The 22,468-nt window shown below is 50.2% G+C and overlaps 2 protein-coding genes across 13 annotated transcripts in view; one reads left to right on the plus strand and one right to left on the minus strand.

The window, feature by feature from the left end:
* Positions 1 to 129: 129 nt before the first annotated feature.
* On the minus strand, positions 130 to 13,807 carry DNAAF8 (dynein axonemal assembly factor 8). 5 transcript variants are annotated; one of them, XM_047838201.1, is made up of 11 exons: positions 13,483 to 13,805; positions 12,829 to 12,949; positions 10,592 to 10,765; positions 9,295 to 9,423; positions 7,164 to 7,245; positions 6,733 to 6,941; positions 4,903 to 5,017; positions 3,447 to 3,585; positions 2,057 to 2,200; positions 1,590 to 1,688; positions 130 to 798 (listed from the first exon to the last, which is right to left on the minus strand). In XM_047838201.1, the coding sequence occupies exons 3-11, from the start codon at positions 10,712 to 10,714 to the stop codon at positions 525 to 527; spliced, it is 1,314 nt and encodes a 437-aa protein (XP_047694157.1). In that variant the 5' UTR covers positions 10,715 to 10,765; positions 12,829 to 12,949; positions 13,483 to 13,805; the 3' UTR covers positions 130 to 524. The 5 variants fall into 5 exon arrangements, with proteins under 5 accessions (XP_047694157.1, XP_047694153.1, XP_047694155.1 ...); XM_047838197.1 differs by having other exon boundaries at positions 6,733 to 7,245; positions 13,483 to 13,806; XM_047838199.1 differs by having other exon boundaries at positions 6,733 to 7,245; positions 12,829 to 12,984; positions 13,483 to 13,806.
* An 87-nt stretch (positions 13,808 to 13,894) lies between these two features.
* The window catches only part of ANKS3 (ankyrin repeat and sterile alpha motif domain containing 3), a 35,542-nt gene continuing 26,968 nt past the window's right edge, over positions 13,895 to 22,468 (plus strand). For 3 of the 8 annotated variants that reach the window (XM_047838177.1, XM_047838179.1, XM_047838178.1), the window contains exons 1-5: positions 14,102 to 14,271; positions 17,032 to 17,203; positions 19,630 to 19,828; positions 20,024 to 20,145; positions 22,165 to 22,246. In XM_047838177.1, the coding sequence (XP_047694133.1) occupies positions 14,178 to 14,271; positions 17,032 to 17,203; positions 19,630 to 19,828; positions 20,024 to 20,145; positions 22,165 to 22,246 (669 nt within the window). In that variant the 5' untranslated portion in view covers positions 14,102 to 14,177. Of the gene's footprint in view, positions 14,032 to 14,101; positions 14,272 to 17,031; positions 17,204 to 19,629; positions 19,829 to 19,949; positions 20,146 to 22,164; positions 22,247 to 22,468 lie in introns of those variants that run through there. The other 5 variants (XM_047838181.1, XM_047838180.1, XM_047838182.1 and 2 more) reach the window with 5 other exon arrangements.

The following is a 22,468-nucleotide window of genomic DNA, read 5'->3' on the forward strand; positions in this document are numbered from 1 at the left end:
AGAGAGGGAGACACAGAATCGGAAACAGGCTCCAGGCTCCGAGCCATCAGCCCAGAGCCTGACACGGGGCTCGAACTCACGGGCCGTGAGATCGTGACCTGGCTGAAGCCGGATGCTTAACCGACTGCGCCACCCAGGCGCCCCTGCAGTTTTAGTTTTTAAAAAGACCTCGTATGATGGAAAACAACAGATGCACCTTAAAGACTGCAGGAGCAGTGAACACGCTGGACAGCCCCTCTGTCCGCAGACTACCGTCTGCGGAATCTCCCTCCAGACGCTTTTCAAAGGAGTTGTCATCACGCTTTGTGTACAAATTTAGCATCTTTGGTCTGAGGGCATAGAATGATCACACCACATTTTAACAGAGGTCTGGGTGACAGCCCCCCAGTCAGAGGGTCCCTGGGCTACATAAGCACATTCTCATGGAAACACGGGAGAGCCAGGGGACCACCAGGGCCCGGGTATGTCGATGGACAGTCGAATCATCCCGCCAAGCTCCTTCTCAGACCCAGTCCTGGAGGCAACTACAGCTGGCCCAGAGGAGGCACCCGGGCCTCCTTGGCTGTCCCTGGCCCAAGAGGGTCCTCCAGCGCCCTGGGGCAGCACCTGCTCTGGGTGCTCTGCTTCTCAGCCCGGTGTGTCACATGTTGCTTCCTCCCAGTTCTGGAGCTGGCTGTATCTTCAAGGACTTGAGCCTTCTGGCCACCGGGACCCTCAGTGGCTGGCAGATTGGGCTGAGCTGTCCCCTTCCGAAATGCCCTGAGCTGCTGGAGAAGCTGACTCTTCCCAGTACAGTCCCTGTGACATATGACAAGCAACCTCAACACCAAGTGGAGCCAGACCCCTCCCCCCCCCCCCCCCCATACAGAGTGCTTCCAGAAGCATGTTCACTGGTTCTCAAGACAGTTAAGATTTTGGCCTCTCAGCCCTTGCTGGGTCATAGGGCATGTTAGCATGTTAAAGGCCTGTGGGAGGAAACCTATGTGACGCTTCTCAACTCAGATTTTTCTTCTTTTTTCCCATATACCTAATGATGTTCCATTTTAGGGGGAACACTGCCTTTGACTCTGACATTCCCACAGGGTAGGATCCACAGGCTTTTCAATTCCAAAAACTATAGATACAGCATATAAGTCTAAGTGGCCCCATGACCACCATGTGAGGCCTCTGCATGATGGGGAGTGGAAACTTCTCTGAATTTAACATTGCACTTCTTAATTCACCCTGGCCTTTCCTTTCTAGCTAATAGCCATCACTTTATTCCATCCTGAAACTTCTTTTCACTTCCAATGCTATCAGCAGTAGGGACCAAATCAATTTGGAGAGCTATTTTTTAGAAGGAAAGTACTAATCACTTCTCAGGAGTGAAGTGAGGTATCCTTGGTGATGTCAGGAGGACAGCAGCCCAGGCTGGGCCCCAAGTGGGCTCCCACGGGCCACCTCCCAGACTACCCCTAGGCCCACACGTGCTGGCCCTGTGGGTGCAAGACAAAGCTGAAAGCACAAACATCAAACGTGCCAGGCTGAGGGCTTGCTGTGGAAAGCAGAGATGGACCATGCCCAGGTGGCGGGAGCCCCTTGGTGGTTACCGTAGCCCCTGGGAGGAATGACGCTCCTGCTCTGCTGGGCCCTGTTGGTCTCCAAGAGCCGCTGTCTCTTCCTCCTCCTCGCTGTCAGAGGAGCTGGAGCTGGAGGTGACGAAACCTTGGTTCACAGAATGTATCCCACGCCACCCGGGCCTCCCTACTGACCCAAGACCACTGAGGTTTCCTGCCAAGTGGTGGAGGGACAAACTCCAGGGCGATGTACCAAAGCCTAGACTGCTGGCTTTAAGCTCTGCCTGGGTTCTGCTCTCCCTGCAGGGAGACCCTGCTGATGGGACTAAGTGGGACTGCCGGCCAGGCTCAGCTCCTGGCTACGAGCACTTCTCCACCAAGCAGTGCTCTGGTACTAGCCCACATGGGCGCTGTCCCACACCATCCCACCTGTCGAAGCCCCTGCTCCTCCTGAGGCCAACGTGGCTAATGCAAAACAGGGCTGTCACCACTTCCAGTACCTTTCTGAAGACCCAAGTTCCGATGGCTCCGTGGGCCGTAAATCGATGAAGACAGTAGGAGGCTCTGCTGGGCCCCTTAGCTGCAGGCCGCTGGCCAGCCTTAGGCCCAGCTCAGCCTGGAAGCCCGGCTCCATCCGAGCAGTTCTGAGATAAGAGAGCAGGGTTTTCTGAGTCACTTCTGGGTGATTATGGTGTGACCTGTGCTGGGCTCAGGGCTGCCCCCAACTGGATGCCCATCATGTGCAGGGCACTGAGCTAGGCCCTGTAAGTGCCCTTGTTCTTTTTTGCTCTTCAGAACAACCCTCAAGGTTTGGCCAACAATGCCCAACAGAACCATCCATGGTGACTGACATGTTCAGGGTCTGTGCTTTCCCATGTGGTAGCCACTGGCCAAAGGTAGCTACTTAAATTTACATGTTAGCTAATTGAAATCAAATAAAAAAACAAAATTAAATCATCTCCTTGGGGCACCTGGGTAGCTCAGTCATGATCTTCGGCTCAGGTCATGATTTTGCAGTTTATGGGCTGGAGCCTCGCATCAGTCTCTGTGCTGACAGCTCAGAGCCTGGAGCCTGCTTCAGATTCTGTGTCTCCCTCTCTCTCTGCCCCTCCCCAATTCCTGCTCTGTCTCTCTCTCTCTCTCTCTCAAAATTAAATAAACATTAAAAAAATATATAAAAAAATCATTTCCTCATTTGTGCCAGACATGTTTCAAAGGTTCAGTAGCCACATGTGGCCAGTGGCTATCAATTGGACAGTGCAGGTCTAGATATTTCTACTGGACATGGTTGCTAGGAACGGAAGCCCACTCCAAGTAGCTCAGGTGAAAAGAGGGATTCAGTGGCTCTCAGATTCCTAAAAAGTGGAACAACCAAAGTGTGGGAAGCTAGGCTTTAAGGGATCCTTGTGCCCTGTCCCCACCTCTTCCCTTCCGGCTTCAGTCTTTCTCACTACAGCTGGCCTTTCTCAGCCCTCCCATCCCCATCCGGACACACTGAGACTGGGAATTCTCAGGGAAAGGCTCTGATTGGCCTGGCTTGGGTCACAGGCCAGTGCTAGCCTAACAGTCTGACAAGGCAGGTCCTTGTCTGGGGAAGTCATGTGGATGATGGAGGGAGGGTTCCTATAGAGTGTGCAAAGAGTAGGTGCTCTGAGGCTCGAGTCCCAGCCCTGCCATCTATGGCCTAGACAGGCCAACCTCTGAGCCTCAGTTTCCCCATCTATAACACGGGGATAAGATAATAGCAGCACCTACCTGATCAGATTGTTGAGATGAAATGAGAAATATACATCAAGTGCCCCCCCCCTGCTCCAGGTAGGCCTAATAAATGCTGCAAGTCCATGGGCCACTTCCACAGAGGACAGGGCTGTAGCTAGCAAGAAGTCCCACCTGCGGCTGGTCTCCCGCTGCTTGGTGTCCTGGGGCGTGTCAGCAGGTGCCTTCCAGGCAGAAGAGGCTCTGGATTGTGTGGCACCCAGGAGGGCGAGCCGTTCCATGAGCCTGTCCTGGGTGTTGAGCAGGGTGTAGTCTGAGGGCAGAGCGGGGAGGCTGCTTAGTGGGGACACTGCCCCTGTTTGATTTACAGTAGCCTGAGTTACTGATTCCCCTTGGAATCCTTTGTGTAGACACACCTCACCTTGTACACGTCCTCTGCCACTCAGCCCTGTACAAAGACCCCCACCTCCAGCTCAGCAGGGCCAGGGGAGTGGTATGTACACAATCCCCATAAAGAGGGAGTGACTTACTACTAACAGTTTACCTCACTCCTCAGTCCCACATGTCAGAGGGAACCATAATTAACAATTAACACTTAAAAAAAAAAAAGGCAACAGGATTATCCTCTGTAGATTTTTTTTCACTGTATAGATTGTCTTTCCATGTTAACATACATAGATTACCTTCATTGGGTTTTAGTGCATTTTGTGCTGTAACTGCTTTAGCTTGACTCCTATAGAATATTGAATATGGGTCATTTCCAAATTTTCACAATTATAAACAGTATTGCAACAAACATCCTTGAATACACACCTTCACCCACTGGGGTATTTAGGATAGACTTTAGCAGTGGAATAAGTGGATTGAAGGCTTAAGTGCCTTTAAAATAGAGAATGGATTCTGCCACATTGCCCTCCAAAACAGGTGCGTGGATTACAGCCGCTGCCTTACAGGAGAGAGGGTTTCTCCACACCCTGCTGTAAGGCATTAAATTACAAACAAACAAGCAAACAAAAAAACCTTGTTGAAACAGCACCAGGGGCTCAGTCACAGAGGGAGTTTGCTCCGGAATTGGAAGCTGGAACCCACAAACCTCCTTGCTCCTTTGCTTCACTCACCTTTGTGGCCCGGGATGGATGAAGAGGGAAGAGGAGCTTTCCTTTTATTTACAGAACTGCCCAGAGCGAGCCCACAGGTGCAATGGCAGTAATCACATTCCTGGCTTTCTCGGTAAATGGGGAGATGAATGGAAGCAGAGTTTGCTTAGGAGCTGGGTGAAGAAGCACAAAATGCAGGTTGGTTTGCTCTCAGAGAGAGAGAGGAAGGCCTGAGGGGGTGGGCAGGAGGAAAAGGTGTGGGTCAAGGATAGGGACCGTGTCTGAAGGCCCCTCTGGTATCTCCAGAGCCTCTTCCACGCCAGACACCAGCAGGGGGTCATATGTATAATGAATGAGTGAGTGAATGAGTGAATGGGTGAAATTTCCACGGGCTGGCACCTGACCTGTGTGGGACCATGAGGGCTGAGCAACAGAGAGGACATGGTGGGCTGCCAGGCTGACCCTATTTTTGAGAGCCCCTGGAAAGAGCTGCTTATGGGGATGCACTTGGGCCCTGGCGTTCAAGATCAGACCTCGGCCCAGGCGGTCAGCTGCCCACCACGTAGCTCCAGGTGCGCGATCTCCCCTGCCATCTTCTCGCCCTGCCAGACTTTGAAGGATGTGATCCAAATCCCACTCTTCAAGTTGCTGAAATAATTAAAGGAGTGATTAAAATGCAGCCACAGGGTCCTGGCAGCAGGAGTGCCTGCTTCCACAGCTGCCGTGACCAACAGAGGCCATCGTGGGTTGTTTTGGGTTAGAAATGAGGGTTTGGGTGCCTGCCCACATTGGCACGGGCTCCCTCTCTCACCCACACCTCCATTAAGGTGGGTGGGGCCAGCGTCTCCTGCCTTCTCTTTCCTATGCCTTTTTTAGGCAACACATTTGTTTTTGGCACAGAGACACTATTTGACCTGGAAACCCCAGTGTTGTCTTAAAACTCTTTAGGTTCATACAGGTTTAGAGTGTTGGGAGGTTAAAACGTTTTGCTCTCTTAAGGAACAGATTGTTCTGGGCAGGTGCTCCCACGCAAGGACCTGGAAAAGAGCGCTGGGGGCGTCCGGGTGTGGCGAGAGGAGGGAGGAAGGTAATTGGGAATTGATGTTCCTTGTAGCTCCTTGTGGCCCTAGGGTGAGTGAAGACAGAAGCGTTTGGGGACCAGCAGAATGGAAAGAATGGCTTGTTTAAACCACAACCGATGAGAATGAAATTGGTAAAAATGACCTCCATGTACAACCTGATACCGTTTTTCTCTGTTGTTAAAATTATCAAAATTTGAAAATAAGGCAAAAAAAGGAATCGTGTGATGTTTAAATGTCATGCTGGAGCTTTTGCGACAAGCCCACCTTTCTGGGGACAGTAATTTGGCTTGCACAGTTGACCAGGGCCCACCTATTTTACAACTTTGTAAACTGAGAACAGGTACAGTGGGTTTTTTCTGTCCGGTAGAGGTGATAACCCCAAAAGTAACAAAAACTTGTTGTTACTTTTGTTAGGATGTTGACCACTTTTGTACTTAGGATAGCAATTTTATCTCAGCACTCCTTTCTTTTTCCGCAGTTTTACAAAATCCCAGTTTCTCATAATCTCTTTGACCTGGCTTTGTCTTCCTGCCGGTTCCCTCATTAATGAGCGAAATACAACGTTAACAGGTGCTCACACTATTTGTGTGAAAGTGACAGCTTTAAGATTTTGGGAATTGTGCTTCAACAAAGTTCGTTCTATATCTTTATGTGGTTGTCTGTCTTTATAAACATGCTTTAGATTAGTATTCCTCCAGCCCTTCCTTCCTCCCTTCCTTCTTTCCTTCCTTTTAAAGAAGGATGAAGTCTCCTTGTTCTTCCTTATTCTCGTTAACTCTACCTAAGGATGCTCTGTCAGGACCACACACCCACTGAGACAGGCATGACTGATGGCTGGGGGACCTAGGACCATGTGCCTAGGGGCTTGAGGTCATTGCTGTAGACTGAATGTCTGTGTCCCTCAAAAATCCACATGTTGAAATCCTAATGCCCAATGTGATGGTGTTTGGAGGTGGGGCCACCGGGAGGTGATTATGTCATGAAGGTGGAGCTCTTATAAAAAGGCCCCAGAGAGCTCCCTCGCCTCTTCCACCGTAAGAGGACACAGCCAGATGTCAGGAAGAGGCTCTCACCAGACACTGAATGTGCTGGCGCCATGATCTTGGACTCCCCAGCCTCCAGAACTGTGAGAAATGAATTTCTCTTTAAGCCCTCCGTCTGTGGCATCTGTTATGGCAGCCCAGGTGTAGTGGGCAAGCCCTCAGGTTGTCCTGTGGAGGACCAGCTCACGGCCAACGTGCAGGGGATGCCCTGAGGAAGCACAGGCTGGAAGATGCCTACCTTGAGGGAGAGCACCAGCCGTCCTTCCCGGGGCCCCTCTGGTGGCGTTTCTGGTCTTGGAACTGCCACTGCCGCTGCACAGGGTGCCTCTTCCACTTGACTTTGGTCACTGCAGGCTGGGTCCTGGGCATCCCAGGTGACTTTATGGAGTATGTCCTTCTCAATCATCTTCCTTCTCTCCTTTCGAAGGGCTCTGCCGTCTGCATAGTCTGCGGCCCAACCGGTTTGTGAGGCAGCGCTCAGGGGCTCTGCTTTCAGGTCGCCTTCCCAGGGGGACAGGGTAGCTTCCCCCTGCAGCCCTTGGTGAGGACCCTGGGTGCTGAGGGACACAGCCCCATGGTTGTCTTCCTGCCACTTGGGGGTGTCCTTGGGCACCCTGAGAAGAGAACTGGTTTCCCCACAGCTGTCTATAGGCCCGCCAGGGTCTCCGCCTTGCAGAGAGGCAGATGCCTCTGTCCTTGGGCCCCACTCTCTCCAGGGTTCTGTGCTGGGTTCCACAGGCACTGCACCTGGCTGTGGACAAAATGGGTGTCCTCAGCGTTCTCAAAAACATACTTGAGGGAATTTTTGTGTGTGTGCAGTAAAACAGGTATGTAACATAAGATTTGCCATTTTAACCATTTTATCATTCTGTGACATTAAGCACATTCATAATGTGCAATCGTCACCACTATTTCCAAAGCTTTTTTATCACCCAAAGAGACTGCACCTTCCCTCCCCCCCAGGCCCCTAGTAACCTCCAGTCTACTTTCTGTCTCTATGGATTTGCCTGTTCTAGATATTTCATATAGGTGGAATCACACAATACTTGTCCTTTTGTGTCCTTTGGCTTAGCTTAGTGTTTCCAAGGTGCATGGAGGTTGTGGGTCAGTACTTGATTCTTTTTTATGGAGTGCATAATATTCCATTGTATGGACTATGTTTTGTTGATCCATTTCATGTGTTAGTGGCCATTGGGTTGTTATTACCTTTTGGCCACTGCAAATAGGCCACACAGCCATTAAGGGGTAGACAAGATGAAACCCAGGCCCTCTGACTCCAGAGCAAGCCCACAGCCTCTGCCCCCATGAGTGAGGACAGACTTTCCTGTCCCAGGTTGGGAAAAAAAAATTCTCCAGGACAGTTGCTGAGGTAATTGTAGAAATGAAGAAAACGCAAGATAAACTCACGTGGACATCCCTGCACCTGAACTGACTAGAGGTCTTGGCAGGCCTGGGAATTTCAGACCTTCTTCTAGGTGTAGCTGAGTGAGGGAGTCATGATGATGAACGTTCTGTAAGATGACCCTGTATCAGTGCTTGCACTGAGATTTCCAGAACTCTCAGCACATAACCCCTGCCTCTAAACTGGCACTGAGACTTGACCAAACTCTAGAATGGCTTCTAGCAGCACACGGCTAGCATGACCCCAGTCCGTGAAAACATCTGCCTGAGAAAGCTCAGTGCTGTGGGGAGAATTCAGTGTTTGTTCCAGCCAACACCTGATGAGAGGCCCCTGACCTCCCTTTCTTAAGAGCATTTCCTAAAAAGGGCTTCAGACTCAGAGCTACGTGTCTCTTACAACCCAGAAGCATCTGTCCTGGGCCTGAGAGCCTTTCCTTTGGAATGTTCTCGTCAGGAAGGACATGGCCTCTGTCTCCCTTCTTCCAGGGAGGATAGACTCCTGACTTCCATACCTGCCAGCGGACACGCCTGGCCTAGTCACACCCACGCTGGCCTGCTCTTTGTGATCTTTCACTTCTCTGACTCTAGTGAGCCCTGTTCTCCCCTCCCTCGGTCTCCCTTTGAAACCCCGGTCACCTCTGCACAAGTCGGAGGGAACTCAGCTCTTTCCCTGCTGTCAGCAGTTACCGAATGAAACCTGCTTCCCCTGCTTTGACGAACGTCTGGCTGTGCTGGTCTGTGACAGCATACCCACTTCCCCTAGTTAATGAGTGACAACTAGTCATAGTAATTACAGCAGAGGTAGGCCTGTCTCCCGGAGCCTTTAAGAAGAGCCAAAAGGCCTGATCAGTTGGGGACCTGCCCGGTGATGAAAGTCTATTGATGGGTTCTATTTATAAGGGCAGCAATTAATTTTAAGCATCAAGCCATTTTTTTTTTTTTTTAGCAGCAGGCAAAAGTTTATTAGAATATAGGATTAGAAAGGAAGAATAGTAGGAAAGCTCTCTTTACAGAGAGGGGACATTTGAAAGTGAATGCCCCAAGCCATTAATTTTAGATAGAGTTTTTGGTCTTACCTGGGGCTCTGGGAAATGAGAAAAGAAGATGGAAAATTTGCTCTGACAGTTGGCGATGACTGTGATACGTGGTTACAGAGTGTGCTTTGGCATTTCTAATTGTTTCTTGTGTTCACCTCACCTCTCCAGTGAGGGGCACCTTCTTACCTCTGAATCCCCACTGCCACCCTTATTAAATCAACAAATGTTTAGGGAGTGCCGCAGTTTTGACCTCTTTGACCCACACCATAGGGTCAGGTGAGAGTGCGGACACCCCCACCCACACCCCATTCTGCCTGCAGGGTCCCAGCTTTGTGGATCCCCGGGGCCTGCCTTCTACAGACCTCAGAAGACCCATCAACCGTAGCAAGCCAGGCCCCGGCAGGGTCTTCGGCCAGCTCCTCCGACAGGTCTGGGATCAGGGCAGTGTGATCTCGCTGGAAGATGAACAGCTCCTCTGCCTCGCAGTCCGACTGTGACAAATGAGAGGACTTTTGAATTATAGGGCAGCAGGCAGAGCCAGGAGGGCCTCAGCCTCCGTCTGCCCTCGCCCTGCTGCTCAAGAGTGATCTGGGGAGATCAGCTTTCTCCCAGAGGTCTTTGGCCTGGTTGGTTCCTGCCACTGATTTAGAAAAGGGCTCAGCTGCACAGCCTCGTGAAGTGAGATCCCGGGCTCCAGTTGTGCACATACCTGCCACCCCCTAAGACCTTGAACATAACAGGTGCTCAGATAACACCTGGCACTGAACGAACAGGGCAGCAAAGTGGTAGCTGAGAGAAGAGCCCAGCTCTCCCCCCGGCCTGTAAACTTTAGCCATCACATAAATGACACAGTGTCTTAGCGCCTCTAAGGGGAGAGGGGGCACTTAGAGTCACCAGCTCACCTTGCAAGGATATCTGAAGATGAGAACAAATGAGGGTGAAGACATGAAAAGGTACTGGGGTCATATTATCTACTCTCTGTTAGCTTTGTCGCATGCTGGAAGATACCTGAGGCCCAGGACGCTCTGTTTGTCTTTGTAGGCATCCCAGGAAGGACCCAAACCTGTCAGGTTACTTCTAAATGCCTAGCTGCAAACTGTGAGTTTGGCACCCACTACTAGGGAGCGGCTGCCCAGGGCCTTGTCTACCTTTCTTCATCGATAGGGTCACTGCCATTCTTGTGTGTGTGCACATGCCCACTTTTCACTAGGTGGAGAAGCTGGCACAGCTCATTTAAGACTGAATTCAGAGTCACTCTTGTCACCCAGTGTTCTCAGTTCAGTGTTCGATATCAGTCAGTAGAAACTAGAAACACAATTACGATCATGGGGAGGCAGGGTCTGCCAGGTGTGTAATGTCACAAAAGGCTTCTTATTCTTGAAAAGGCAAAGTAGGCTCCATAAGTGTTTGTTGAATGAATGCATTTCAATGCATCACGATAAGCTCTTGGAGGAATTCTCCGGTCATAATTTCAGGTCACTGAAATGGCCCTTAAGGATGCCAAGTATGAATAAATGTATTCGGAGGACAAAAAGCAAAATTATGACAAATGCAGGAGCTGATAAGCTCCAAAGCTGTTCTTGGGTCAACATTGTGCTTGCCATGGGAAGAAAGGGCAATCGGGGCCCAGGAAAACATAGGAAGAAGGCGCTTGCTTACCAAGGAGGAATCGGAGTCCAGAGATGGGACCTGGTCCCTGACGGCCTCAAGGATGGCATCCCAGGGCCCTGTCTGGGAGGCCCAGGGAGGTGGGGACTCCTCATCTTTGTCCTGGGACGCCATGAGGACCCAGGCTCCAGGGATGCTGCTCAGCGTGCCATCATCCAAGCAGCCCTGCAGAGGACACAGGGTGAGGTGAGAGGGTTCCAGGGGCCAAGGGCCAAGAGCTCAGGGTGGGGCAGTGGGAGAGGGCTGCCTTTTCAAAGCGTCTACCACCCTGTGGGGGGTGAGAACAGACTTCCAGACCTCCCATTGGTTTCCCTTCTGGTTTGCCAGGTTCCTGTTCCTGTTAGTCAATGTGCCCACGTGTGTGTATGTGTGTGTGTGTGTGTGTGTGTGTGTTTGAACAACACAGGTTGGAACTGCATGAGCCCACTTATATGCAGATTTTTTTTCAATAAATGCAGTTAGTACAATAATGTATTTTCTCTTATGATTTTCTTAACATTTTCTTTTCTCTAGCTTATTTTATGTGGGAATACTGTATATAATACATGTAACATACAACATGTGTTAATCGTCTAATGATATTGGTAAGGCTTCTGGTCAACAGTAGGCTGTTGTCGCTAAGTTTTTAGGAAATCAAAAGTTATATGTGGAGGTGTGCCTGGTTTTCTCAGTCAGTAGAGCATGTGACTCTTGATCTTGGGGTTTTAAGTTTGAGCTCCAAATTGGGTGCAGAGATGACTTAAAAATAAAATCTTAAAAAAAATTTTTTTAATGTTTATTTTTGAGACAGAGAGAGCATGAACGTGGGAGGGTCAGAGAGAGAGGGAGACACAGAATCCGAAGGAGGCTCCAGGCTCTGAGCTGTCAGCACAGAGTCCGACACGGGGCTCGAACTCAAGGACCGCGCGATCATGACCTGAGCCAAAGTCAGTCGCTTAACCGACTGAGCCACCCAGGCGCCCCTAAAAATAAAATCTTAAGGGGGCACCTGGGTGGCTCAGTCAATTAAGCGTCCAATGTCCAACTCTCTCTCTCTCTCTCTCAAAAAAATAAGCATTTAAAAAAAAGATTTTATTGGGGCGCCTGGGTGGCGCAGTCGGTTGAGCGTCCGACTTCAGCCAGGTCACGATCTCGCCGTCCGTGAGTTCGAGCCCCGCGTCGGGCTCTGGGCTGATGGCTCAGAGCCTGGAGCCTGTTTCCGATTCTGTGTCTCCCTCTCTCTCTGCCCCTCCCCCGTTCATGCTCTGTCTGTCTCTGTCTCAAAAATAAATAAACGTTGAAAAAAAAAAATTAAAAAAAAAAAAAAAAGATTTTATTTTAATATTTATTTATTTATTTATTTGGAGAAGGGGGAGGGTGTGCATGAACGGGGAGGGGCAGAGAGAGATAGAGAGTGAGAGAGAGGGAGGAAGACAGGGGATCTGAAGCGGGCTCTGTGCTGAAAGTGAAGAGCCCAATGCAAGGCTTGAACCCACGAACCATGAGATGATGACCTGAGCTGAAGTTGGACGCTTAACTGAGCCACCCAGGTGCCCCTAAAAGAAAGAAAATCTTAAACATTATATGTGGATTTTTGACTGCGCGGGGTATTGGTCCTCCTAAGTCCTGTGTTCAAGAGTCAACTGTATGTGTGTATGTATATCTCTATATATCTAGATGTATATATCTATACCTATAATATATAATGTAACCATATACATACATATGTAGGTATATGTATATGATAAATAGAATGATATATGTGTATGATATACAGATTATGTAAGGTATTTATATCCCAAGTAACATAAATCCCATTACTATCTACATTTTATAGACTCAGAGAAGTTACATTGTTAGTAAATGGCAAAGACACAATTTGTAGCAAAGTTAGAAGGGATTTCAAGCCTCACTACACTTTACTGCCCCCTTTACAAAGGAATCCCCAGGAAAGTTTTTTTGGAGTCACCACTTAACCCCTGACACCCAGGCACTTAACCAGCCCCTTCCATCTTTTGTACTCCTAACAGGAGAAGGCCTGGGCCCTCAGGGGTCAAGGTAGCTTTAGGAATGTGGGATGATGGTACTTCAGAGCCAGTGTCTGGACATCCCCTGCAGCCCCCAGATATAGCCCACTGTGCCTATACTATGAGAAGAGAGCACTTCCGCCCTAGCCCTGCCTGGCTATTACTCTGTGTCAGGGCCCCCATGAAGGCAGCAGTAGCAGATGTGAGTGGTGGGGTACTTGCTTTTGTGCTCACAGAACCTGGAGCAGGAGCTTGGTGCACCTTGAACTGTGAACAGCAGGGTGGGGACGCAGCTCATAACACATCAGCGGATGTTTTTTGGAACCGGGCTCTGTAGGGCAGACTGTAGCGTAACAGAATCACCAGATATTCTAGGTTCTTCAGACAGGCAAGGCAACAAGGTAGGGAAAGGCATTACAGGTTGCAGCAAGAACATGTACAGTGGCTCAGAAGAGTGAAAATTGCCCAACATGTTGGGGTAAGAAAGTATCTGCTGCGAGAATATGCGGTGATGACAGACCAGATCGCGGAGGGTCTTGAACACCACGGCGAGTTCACTTTATCCTGCTGACTGGGGTTAACGCCTAAAGCTAAGCGGCGGAGCTGCTCGAGTCTCCTCCGAACCCTGGAGCAAATTCCACATCCGTTTCTTCGCTGCAGCCCGTTAGCCCCGCCCCTATCCCCGCCCCCGCCCTTCTGGCCTAGGAGCCCCGTTGTCCTGACAACTGGACGCCAACAGCCTCCCGGACCAGTCTTTTAAATTCTAAAGCTGGGAAACAGGAAAACACGTCGCTCGTCTTCCCACCCGTCCCCACCTACCCGTTTCCCGCCCCCGTCCCATCAAAATCCCGACATGTACCTTCGGAGGCCACTCACCTTAGGCCTCTACCTCCCCTCTCTGCGCAGTTTTGACAGGACTATAAACAGTTCCCAGTGCGTTCCTCCGGACCCGTTCGCTCCCCCGGGGCCGCGGCGCAACTACTGAGGCTGTCGCCGCCTTTGGAATCCCCCCTCGGCAGTTTTACATTACTGGACTGCCAACCGCACTTTTCCCCCCCGCTCCTCTTTCGGGACTTGGCGCGTCCTGCCTCTCTTGAAATAGGATTGGTTTCCCTGGCTAGCGGAGGGGAGGGGCAAGGCGAACTCCTCCTGTTGATTGGCTGCCGCGGGGGTCACACAGCGAGCCGGGCGAGCTGACCGGAAGGCTCGGGTGCGGGACGGACAAATTCCACAGCGCCGGGAGCGCCCCGCGGCCCGGCGAGAGTCCCGGCGTGCTCCGCGCCACCCGCAACCACTTCCGGGGCGGGAGTGGGGCCGCGGTGTCCGGGCGCTGCGGCGGCAGCCCGCGCGGGGGGAGCCCGGGCGTGCGTGGCGGCGAGCGCGCCGGGCTGAGAGAGTGCGGCGGCGCACCGGGACTCAGCGCAGGTACGCTCGGTGGCGGCCCGACACCGCCTGGGGCCGGCATTTGCCTGTCTGCGGCCAGGCCCAGCCCGCCGCTTGGTAGCCGCGTGAGTTTCTGGCTACGCTTCCGCTTTTGCATCCTTGTGGAGGCGACGGCAGAGCCACGTGCCATGTGGGGTTACCAGGAGGAGATGTTAGGGGATGTCTGTGCGGTCTGGCCTGGCGGTGTTCTCGAAGGACCCACCCCGGGGCCTGACAACCAGGGTGGGTACCCCAGTCTGCGCGAACGGCTCACGAGTCAGGACGAGACGGGCTGCCTTTGGGCTTTTGCAGACTTCCTCCCTGTGGGCGTGGCGGCCGACTATCAGCGTCATTATTTTTTAGTTAAGGTTGTTGGGTTATTGAAAAGGTAATGGATACTAAGCAAGTCTACAAATGTATGGATGAACGTAATCGTTTTATTCATAACAAATACCCCATCATTGTAGAGTGTGTGACATGTGGCATGGTGACAAAAGAAGTACCAGTAGCTTTACGGCCCCGTGGCATGCGAGTTCTCCCTCCATAGCTTCCTAGAGCCGGGCCTGGTTGTGATTGCCGCCTTGCAGGGTGAGAGACACCTGAGCCTCTAATAATAAGAGAGACCACATAGGGGCACCTGGCTGGCTCAGGCAGTTAAGCTTCCGACTCTTGGTCTCGGCTCATGACCGGCTGAGGTCATGATCTCATGGTTTGTGAGTTCGAGCCCCGCGTGGGGCTCCGTGCTGTGGCTGCGGAGCCAGCTTGAGATTCTCTCTCTCCTTTCTCTGGCCTTCCCCCACTTGTACTCTCAAAATAAATATATAAATAAACTTAATTTTTTTAAAATGTCTATTTATTTTTGAAGGGGAGAGAGACAGACTGCGAGTGGGAGAGGGGCAGAAAGAAAGGGAGACACAGAATCCGAAGGAGGCTCCAGGCTCTGAGCTGTCAGCACAGAGCCTGACCCGGGGCTCTAACCCACAAACCAGGAGATCATGACCTGAGCCGAAGTGGGACTCTTAACCTGCTGAGCCTCCCAGGCACTCCTGTAAATAAATAAACTTTAAAAAATATATGAGAGGCTGCATGGACTCTACTCTGGAGGAGGCATTTGGAGTAAAAGAGACCCACCTATAGGAGGCTTGAGGGATGTGTGGAAAGGGGCCCTTAACTGGCACTCGGCTTATTTGGGTTCTTATCCAGTATTTGTTGGCTTGGACTATTCAGGTTGGGGTTTCTTGCCTGCAGAGTGAGAAAGCTGGTTGATCTCAGGCCCTGCCAGTGTGAGGAGGTGGTGGTACCAGAACATTGGGCTTTGCTCTGAGCTTGGTTACCTACAGGCCCCATCATATGTACACATATTCTGGCCAAGGGCTTACAAGATTCTTTGTCCCTCAGATTGGTGGCTTGTTGTTTGGCCATCTCAGCTGTTACCTGGAGTGTGGAAGCATTCTTTAGTAGAGACTGAGGTCCTAATGCATCTGTGAACTGCTGGAGTGCCTTTAGGTCATCTGAATGGACATGACCCTCCTTTTCTCTCTTTGCTATGGTTGTTTCCTTGTTCTCTCCCACCCATAGTAGGTAGGAGACAAAAGTTACTTGGGGACCTAAAGGTTCTAATAGGAAGCTAATGGCCTGGCATTGATTTGGTTAGGATTCCCAGAATAAAGGACTTTCATGGACTCCTCATCCTGGTATAGTGGCTCTCCAGGAACGTTCCACCACCCCACACATTTTCCAGTGTATCACTCTCCCATCCCTCCTGTTTTCAAGGAATGTATGGGTGGATTCCTACTCAGTCAACCTTGGCCAAACACCAATCACATCATAGTTTCTGTGCTGTGACTTGTCTTTTCTTTTTAAAGATTTGTTTAAAATTTTTACATTAGGGTGCTCCTGGGTGGCTCGGTCAGTTAAGTGTCCGACTTCGGCTCAGGTCATGAACTCACCGTTCTTGGGTTTCAGCCCTGTGTTGGGCTCTGTGCCGAGAGCTCAGCCTGGAGCCTGCTTCAATTTCTGTTTCCCCCTCTCTCTGCTCCTCCCCCACTCACATTCTGTCTCTCTCTCCCAAAAATAAACAAGGATTAAAAAAATTTTTTTTTAAATAAAAAAAAATGTTTACATTAAAGTTCACTCATTTGGTGTTTGGGTCTATGAGTTTTGATTAACGTATAGAGTCAACATATCTACCAACCAGTATATAAAACATTCCCCCCAAATTCCCTCTTGCTGTCCCTTTGTGGTCCCCCCATTCCTAACCCCAGTCCCGCTGATCTGTCCTCCAGCCCTTCCATTTTGTTTTTTCTAGAATGTCCTGTAAATGGAATCATAAAGTAGGTAGCCTTTGAGTCTGACTTCTTTAGCACAGTGAGTTTGATGTTCATTCATATGTTGTGTCTATTACTGTGTGTGTCAACTGTACCTTCTGCTTATTAGTAGCATTCCAATATACGGCTGTGCCACTGTTTACTTATCCTTTCGTCCATGTGTGTTTAACAACAGCCCCTTGAGCTATGCCCCCATTAGCGCAGAAGTAAAGACTGGAGATGGTAAATAGCGGAGCTAAATTTTGATGTAACTCCCAAGTCCAGGCTTCTTTCCCACCACACCCAAGAGTTGATTAGGTCCAGTGACCCAATTAACGTTTCTTAACTGCCCATCCAAGAGGTTGTCAGGCTTCCTGAGTCCCTGGAGAATTCCCTTGGTGGAACTGGGGCCTGAGGGTTGATGAAGGGAAGTGTCCACTGCAGCGTGTGACTCACCATATATGCTCCTTTCTTTGTGTCTGGTGACAAGCTCACTGGTATTAGAAGGATGGAGCTGCCCAAACCATATAGCACTTAATGATAATCTTCTAAGTCTGTCCCAGGAGTTGGCTGCATTGAGTGGCAGTCTGCTAGGATAGTGACCAGCCGCCTACTGCAGGTGGGAGTGTGACCTTCCTGTTCTGTTCCCTGGAACAACCAGGAAGGAACGCTCTAACCCCTCGATCTCCCTCCACAGTGATGTCGGAGCTCAGCGATGAAGCCAGTGAGCCAGAACTCCTGAACTGCAGCTTGTCCATGTGGCATGGGCTGGGTGCTCAGGTCGGCCGGGAGGAGCTGGCCGTCCCCTTGGATCTTCACACAGCTGCTTCCATTGGCCAATATGAAGTGGTGAAGGAATGTGTGCAGCGGTAAGAGACCTTGGGAAATGTTCCTGCTCAGATTTTGAGTACCGTCTCTGTGGCTTCAGATCCCAGGCAGGGCTGTCAGTGAGCTTATGGGGCCTTGCACACAGTCGCAGACATGGAACACACCAAGATATATCCCTGTGTCTGTCGGACAGCTGTCACTAATGATTTAGGCTGGACACGAATAAGTCCGTTTTTATTCCTAAGAAGAAAACGACAGTTTGGGCTTTTTTCATAAGCTTTTGAATCATTTCAGACTTTTGTTAACTACAATCATTTTATGGTTTTTACTAATTGCAGAAGTGCTCAGACAAAACAAAAATAAAGTTAGAAAGTGATGCCCTGTGGCCTCCTTTCCCCAGGAGATTCATTTTTATCCCTTGTGCCTTCCTGTCACTCTGGCTTCTACCATAGAGGAGGAGGAGGTGGGATTCATCTTCCTCTCTGGGGATCGCCACCTGATTGCCACCTGCAGTCTTACACTTGCGTTAATTTAGTTTTTGGAAAAGGACCAGTCTCCTTGCCTCCACCCCCTTACATCCACCTCATTGTTTCTGTTTCTCATTGACAACTAGGAGAAACCATCTATGTCTATATCTACGTGTGCCTGTTTCAGTTCCTGGGGAGCCAGAGCAAAGCCTTGTATAAGCCCTGGGTTTCTGGTTCCTAAGTCATAACTGCCACTTATAAATAGGGGCCAGTTAAGTACAAGTATAACACTGTGGTAAGACATAATGTTTTGTACTCCTGTACCAGGTGGCTTTTGGAATGTTAGCTGGATACACAGGCAGCACATTCCCTCACAGGGTCACTGAGACCCCAGTTACAACTTTGCTCCTTTGGCGTTCTTGGGTTTTTAAGCCTTTGGGTGTACTGTTTAAATGCATAGTCCAGGAAGGCGCCTGGGTGGCTCAGTCGGTTGGACGTCCGACTTCGGCTCAGATCGTGATCTCACAGTTTGTGGGTTTGAGCCCTGCATCAGGCTCTGTGCTGACAGCTCGGAGCCTGGAGCCTACTTTGGATTCTGTGTCTCCCTCTCTCTCTGCCCCTCCCCCACTCTCACTCTGCGTCTCTCAAAAATAAATAGAACATTACAAAAATTAATAAATCCACAGTCTGGAATGGCTCCACAGGGGAGAGGGGAAGTGTTTGTGCTCTGGGTGGGACTGTAGCCCTAGCTGACACCAAGGCTGCTGACAGTAAGCAGACTGGGACCTGAAGCGAGTAGAGGCATCAGAAGGGAGGCTTGGGCCCAACTGGACATGTCAGAGCCTCAGAGACACTCTGTGGAGGGCTGGGCTCTTCTCCACATGGAATTGAGCCACCAGCGAAGGTCATCTGGCCAGGATGGACTGGTCTCTGTGCGCTCTCCCAGCCAGTGGCTACCATTGCATTCCTGGGATCAGGACCTTCTGGAATGGCTGCATGGGTATCCTGGAGTGAATAGAAGGTGCTAGCAAATGGAACATAATTGTCTGGTGTGGCTTCTTGTGTCCAAACCTCTGAGAGGCACAGACTGTGGGTTGACTGTCAGACTGGACTGCCAGATGCTGGCTTCCAGCTGTGGCAACGAGAGCGTCGCCTACCTCCACTGGAGGCTGGGATTGTGCAAGAGGAAAGCTGTGGGGCATGAACCATGCAGGGTGTTCTGGAAGTAGATGTTATTTCCATGCCCCAGGCCCAAACTCTGGGGTAGGAAGCCCATAATTTTTTTTCCTGGGGGAAACGCTTCTTTAGAATTTTGGTGGAAATCAATGAAAAAGATAGGATCCTCTGGGTACTGATTTTCCAAGAATGTTTTTGTAGGATGAGGTGACGAGGGAGAAATCTTACCCATTGTCTGAGTCCCTTCCCCTTTCCTTTCCACCCAGCACCGGACTAGCAGATCCTGGTCTGTTGGAAGGCAATCAAGGCTCCGGGTCACAGTTTCTTGACCTTGGCACTCCTGACAATCTAAGCCAGATCATTCTCTGTTGGGAGGCTGACTTGTGCATGCAGGATATTTAGCGGCATCCCTGGCCTCCACCCCCTAGATGCCAGTAGCTTTTCCTTATGCACTTGTGAACCAGTAATGTGTCCAGACTTTGCCAAATGTCTCCTGGGGGGCAGAATCCCCCGGTTGAGAACCATCTGTGTTGCTGGGGGTAGGAAAGAAGAGATTTGCTGGCCTTGGGATAGGAGGAGGGGCCAATGAGAATGTGCAGTTGGAGGAGGAAGATAGCCCTGTGGACTTTGCAGAGGCAGCTGTACAGCAAACCTAACTGTTCCCCTGTCTTCCTCCCCTCCCCTGTGATGTCCAGCATGGCAGATAACTTCTGCTTCCTGGCTGTACTTCCCCCTCTTTGTCTTGGCCTGGCCTTGCCGCTGGCTTTGGTAAACCTCACACGTGAGATGGCGGGACATGTCTAGCATATCTTGCATTTGTTTAGGAGAGAGTTAGATTTGAATAAGAAGAATGGTGGTGGCTGGACCCCGCTGATGTATGCTTCCTACATTGGACACGATACCATCGTGCACCTGCTGCTTGAGGCGGGGGTGAGTGTGAATGTGCCGACCCCGGAAGGGCAGACTCCACTGATGCTGGCTTCCAGCTGTGGCAACGAGAGCATCGCCTACTTTCTCCTCCAGGTGAGCTACGAGGGGACTCAGGCTCAGAAATGTGCGGGGCTCCCGGCTCTGGCAGAGACGTGAACCACCGCAGACCATGGTGTGCGTGTGCGTGTTCGTGTAATCACTTTGATTCTTGCAGTGTGACGGCCTGGAGGGCGCCCGCCCCACACAGAGGAGCTGAGGCTGTAACGAGCATTCTGTGTTCTCTTGAAGCAAGGTGCCGAGCTGGAAATGAAGGACATTCAAGGCTGGACTGCCCTCTTCCACTGCACCAGCGCTGGGCACCAGCAGATGGTCAAGTTCCTTTTGGACAGTGGAGCGAATGCCAACGTGAGGTGATTACCAGGTCTTTGGTGGTCGCTCTGACTCTGAGGAGGGCAGCTGGGGAGGCTAGAGTGCAGAGTAGCCCCTGCCTTGGGCAGAGGGGACAGTCCTGTCCAGGCATGGGGAGCTTGAGGATAGGCTGAGCTTTTTCCTGCATCTGTCACGGGACATTGGGTACAGCACTTTAAGTGCTCTGAGTCTCATTTTCTTCCTTCCTTCCTTCCTTCCTTTCTCTTTTTTTATTAACTTTTTAAAATATTTATTTATTTTTGAGAGACAGAGACAGAGTGTGAGCAGGACAAGGGCAGAGAGAGAGGGGGAGACACATAATCCGAAGCAGGCTCCAGGCTCCCAGCTGTCAACACAGAGTCCCAACCCACGAACTGCGAGATCATGACCTGAGCCACAGTCGGACGCTTAACCGACTGAGCCTCTCAGGTGTCCCTCTTTTTTTTTTTTTTTTTAATGTTTATTTATATTTGAGAGAGAGCACAAGCAGGTGAGGGGCAGAGAGAGGAGGAGAGAGACTCTTAAACGGTCTCTGTGCTAACAGCAGGGAGTCAGATGGGGCTCAAACTTGTGAATCGCGAGATCTTGACCTGAGCCGAAGTCACTTAACTAAGTCACCCAGGTGCCACTGAGCCTGAAAACTGGGGATGGCAGTACCGGTGTCATGGTGTTGTTAGAAAAATTACATGTTCTGTCACACATTAGGGGCCTGGGCATGGCATTGTGAATGGCACTCCGTTTACATGCATTAAATGCTAACTCCTTTCTCCTTCTTGCCTTTGTCTGTGTTGGGCGAGGTGATGCTTTGAAAGTAGTCATGAGTTTTGTAAGCTGGAAGGGGTGTTGTCGTCCAAAGCATGTCACAGTGATAATCTCCTTTCAGCACAGCAAGTACCAGCCACGCATCCACCTGACACTGTGCACGCCCCTGGCTGAAGCCATCTCTTATAAGATACATGCCACCATTTCATATGCCACTGAGGAAGAAGTGCCACTGATCAAAATGCCACTTGCCTGTTGATTTTAAGATAAATTCTGGCTTGGGAGATGTTAAAATGCAAAAATGGTGTATCTTACAATGGATGAAACCCAGGATTTAGCTTGGTTCCTGTCTTCTAGACCAGTCTGAAGGGAAGTGAGGGTCAGAGGGCAGCTGTAGGCAGTGCTGAGCAAATTGTAAGCAAACCCCAAAATAAGCATCAGATACTAGGCAAGCTAAGGACAAGGTAGATGGTTGGTCCTGGAGCTTTTGGGAGGGTTTCTGGAAGATGTTGAGCTCAAGGCATAGGATCTGGATAGGTGGAAGGGAGACGCTGGCTTTCTGTGTGCAGTGAAGGGCAACAGTTGCTTTCGGCTTGTAATTAAAATGGAAATTTAAGAGGTGGCAAGTGGAAGCAGCTTAGGAGTGATTATCGGGAGCACCTGGGTGGCTCATTCAGTTAAGCATCCTACTCTTGGTGTTGGCTCAGGTCATGATCTTGCGGTCATGAGATTGAGACCCATGTTGGCCTCTGTGCTGACAACGTCGAGCTTGCTTGGGATTCTCTCCCTCCCTGTCTCTCTGCCCCTCTCCTGCTCTCTGTCTCCCTCTTTTTTTTTTTTTTTATTTAATTTTTAAAGTTTATTTATTTACTTTGAGAGCGTGAGTGGCAGAGGGGCAGAGAGAGAGGGAGACAGAGAATGCCAAGCAGGATTGAACTCACTAAACCATGAAATCATGACCTGAGCTGAAACTAAGAGTTGGATGCTTAACCGACTGAGCCACCTGAGTGCCCCCTCTTTCTCTCTCTCTGTCTCTCTCAAATAAATAAACTTAAAAAAAGGGTAGAACCAGAAGAATTTATGAGGCTGATGTGTTAATGTGAACTTTTTCACATCTCTCTGTTGGTTCTGGGGAGAGGGAGACCTCTGTGCTTAGGGAAGGGTGACTTTGTACCAGCTTGGTCTTGTCTGCAGCAGGGAAGCTTCTGCGTGGCAAAGTTCTCTCCAATAATTGTCTGACCATGGCCTCTGTCTTGTAGGGAACCAGTATATGGATTTACTCCTTTGATGGAAGCAGCTGCCTCTGGCCATGAAATAATTGTGCAGTATTTTCTCAATCATGTAAGTGACCCTGTTTGTTAGCTTACACTTTAGTCACAGCAGGTGAGGAATCTTCTCCTTGAAGTATGAGCTATCACAGAGTTTTCTGCTGCACGGAAGTAGCCGCTTTCTATTTATTGAGCACGTTTTCATCGTATCTGTGGATGCCAAGTGTTGTGTGGCACTCAGGTACAGTGGTGAGTAAAAATAGACACCTATTCCTGTAATGCTATCATTTCAAAA

Source organism: Prionailurus viverrinus, chromosome E3, assembly GCF_022837055.1.
Source record: "Prionailurus viverrinus isolate Anna chromosome E3, UM_Priviv_1.0, whole genome shotgun sequence".
NCBI classification, from domain to species: domain Eukaryota; kingdom Metazoa; phylum Chordata; class Mammalia; order Carnivora; family Felidae; genus Prionailurus; species Prionailurus viverrinus.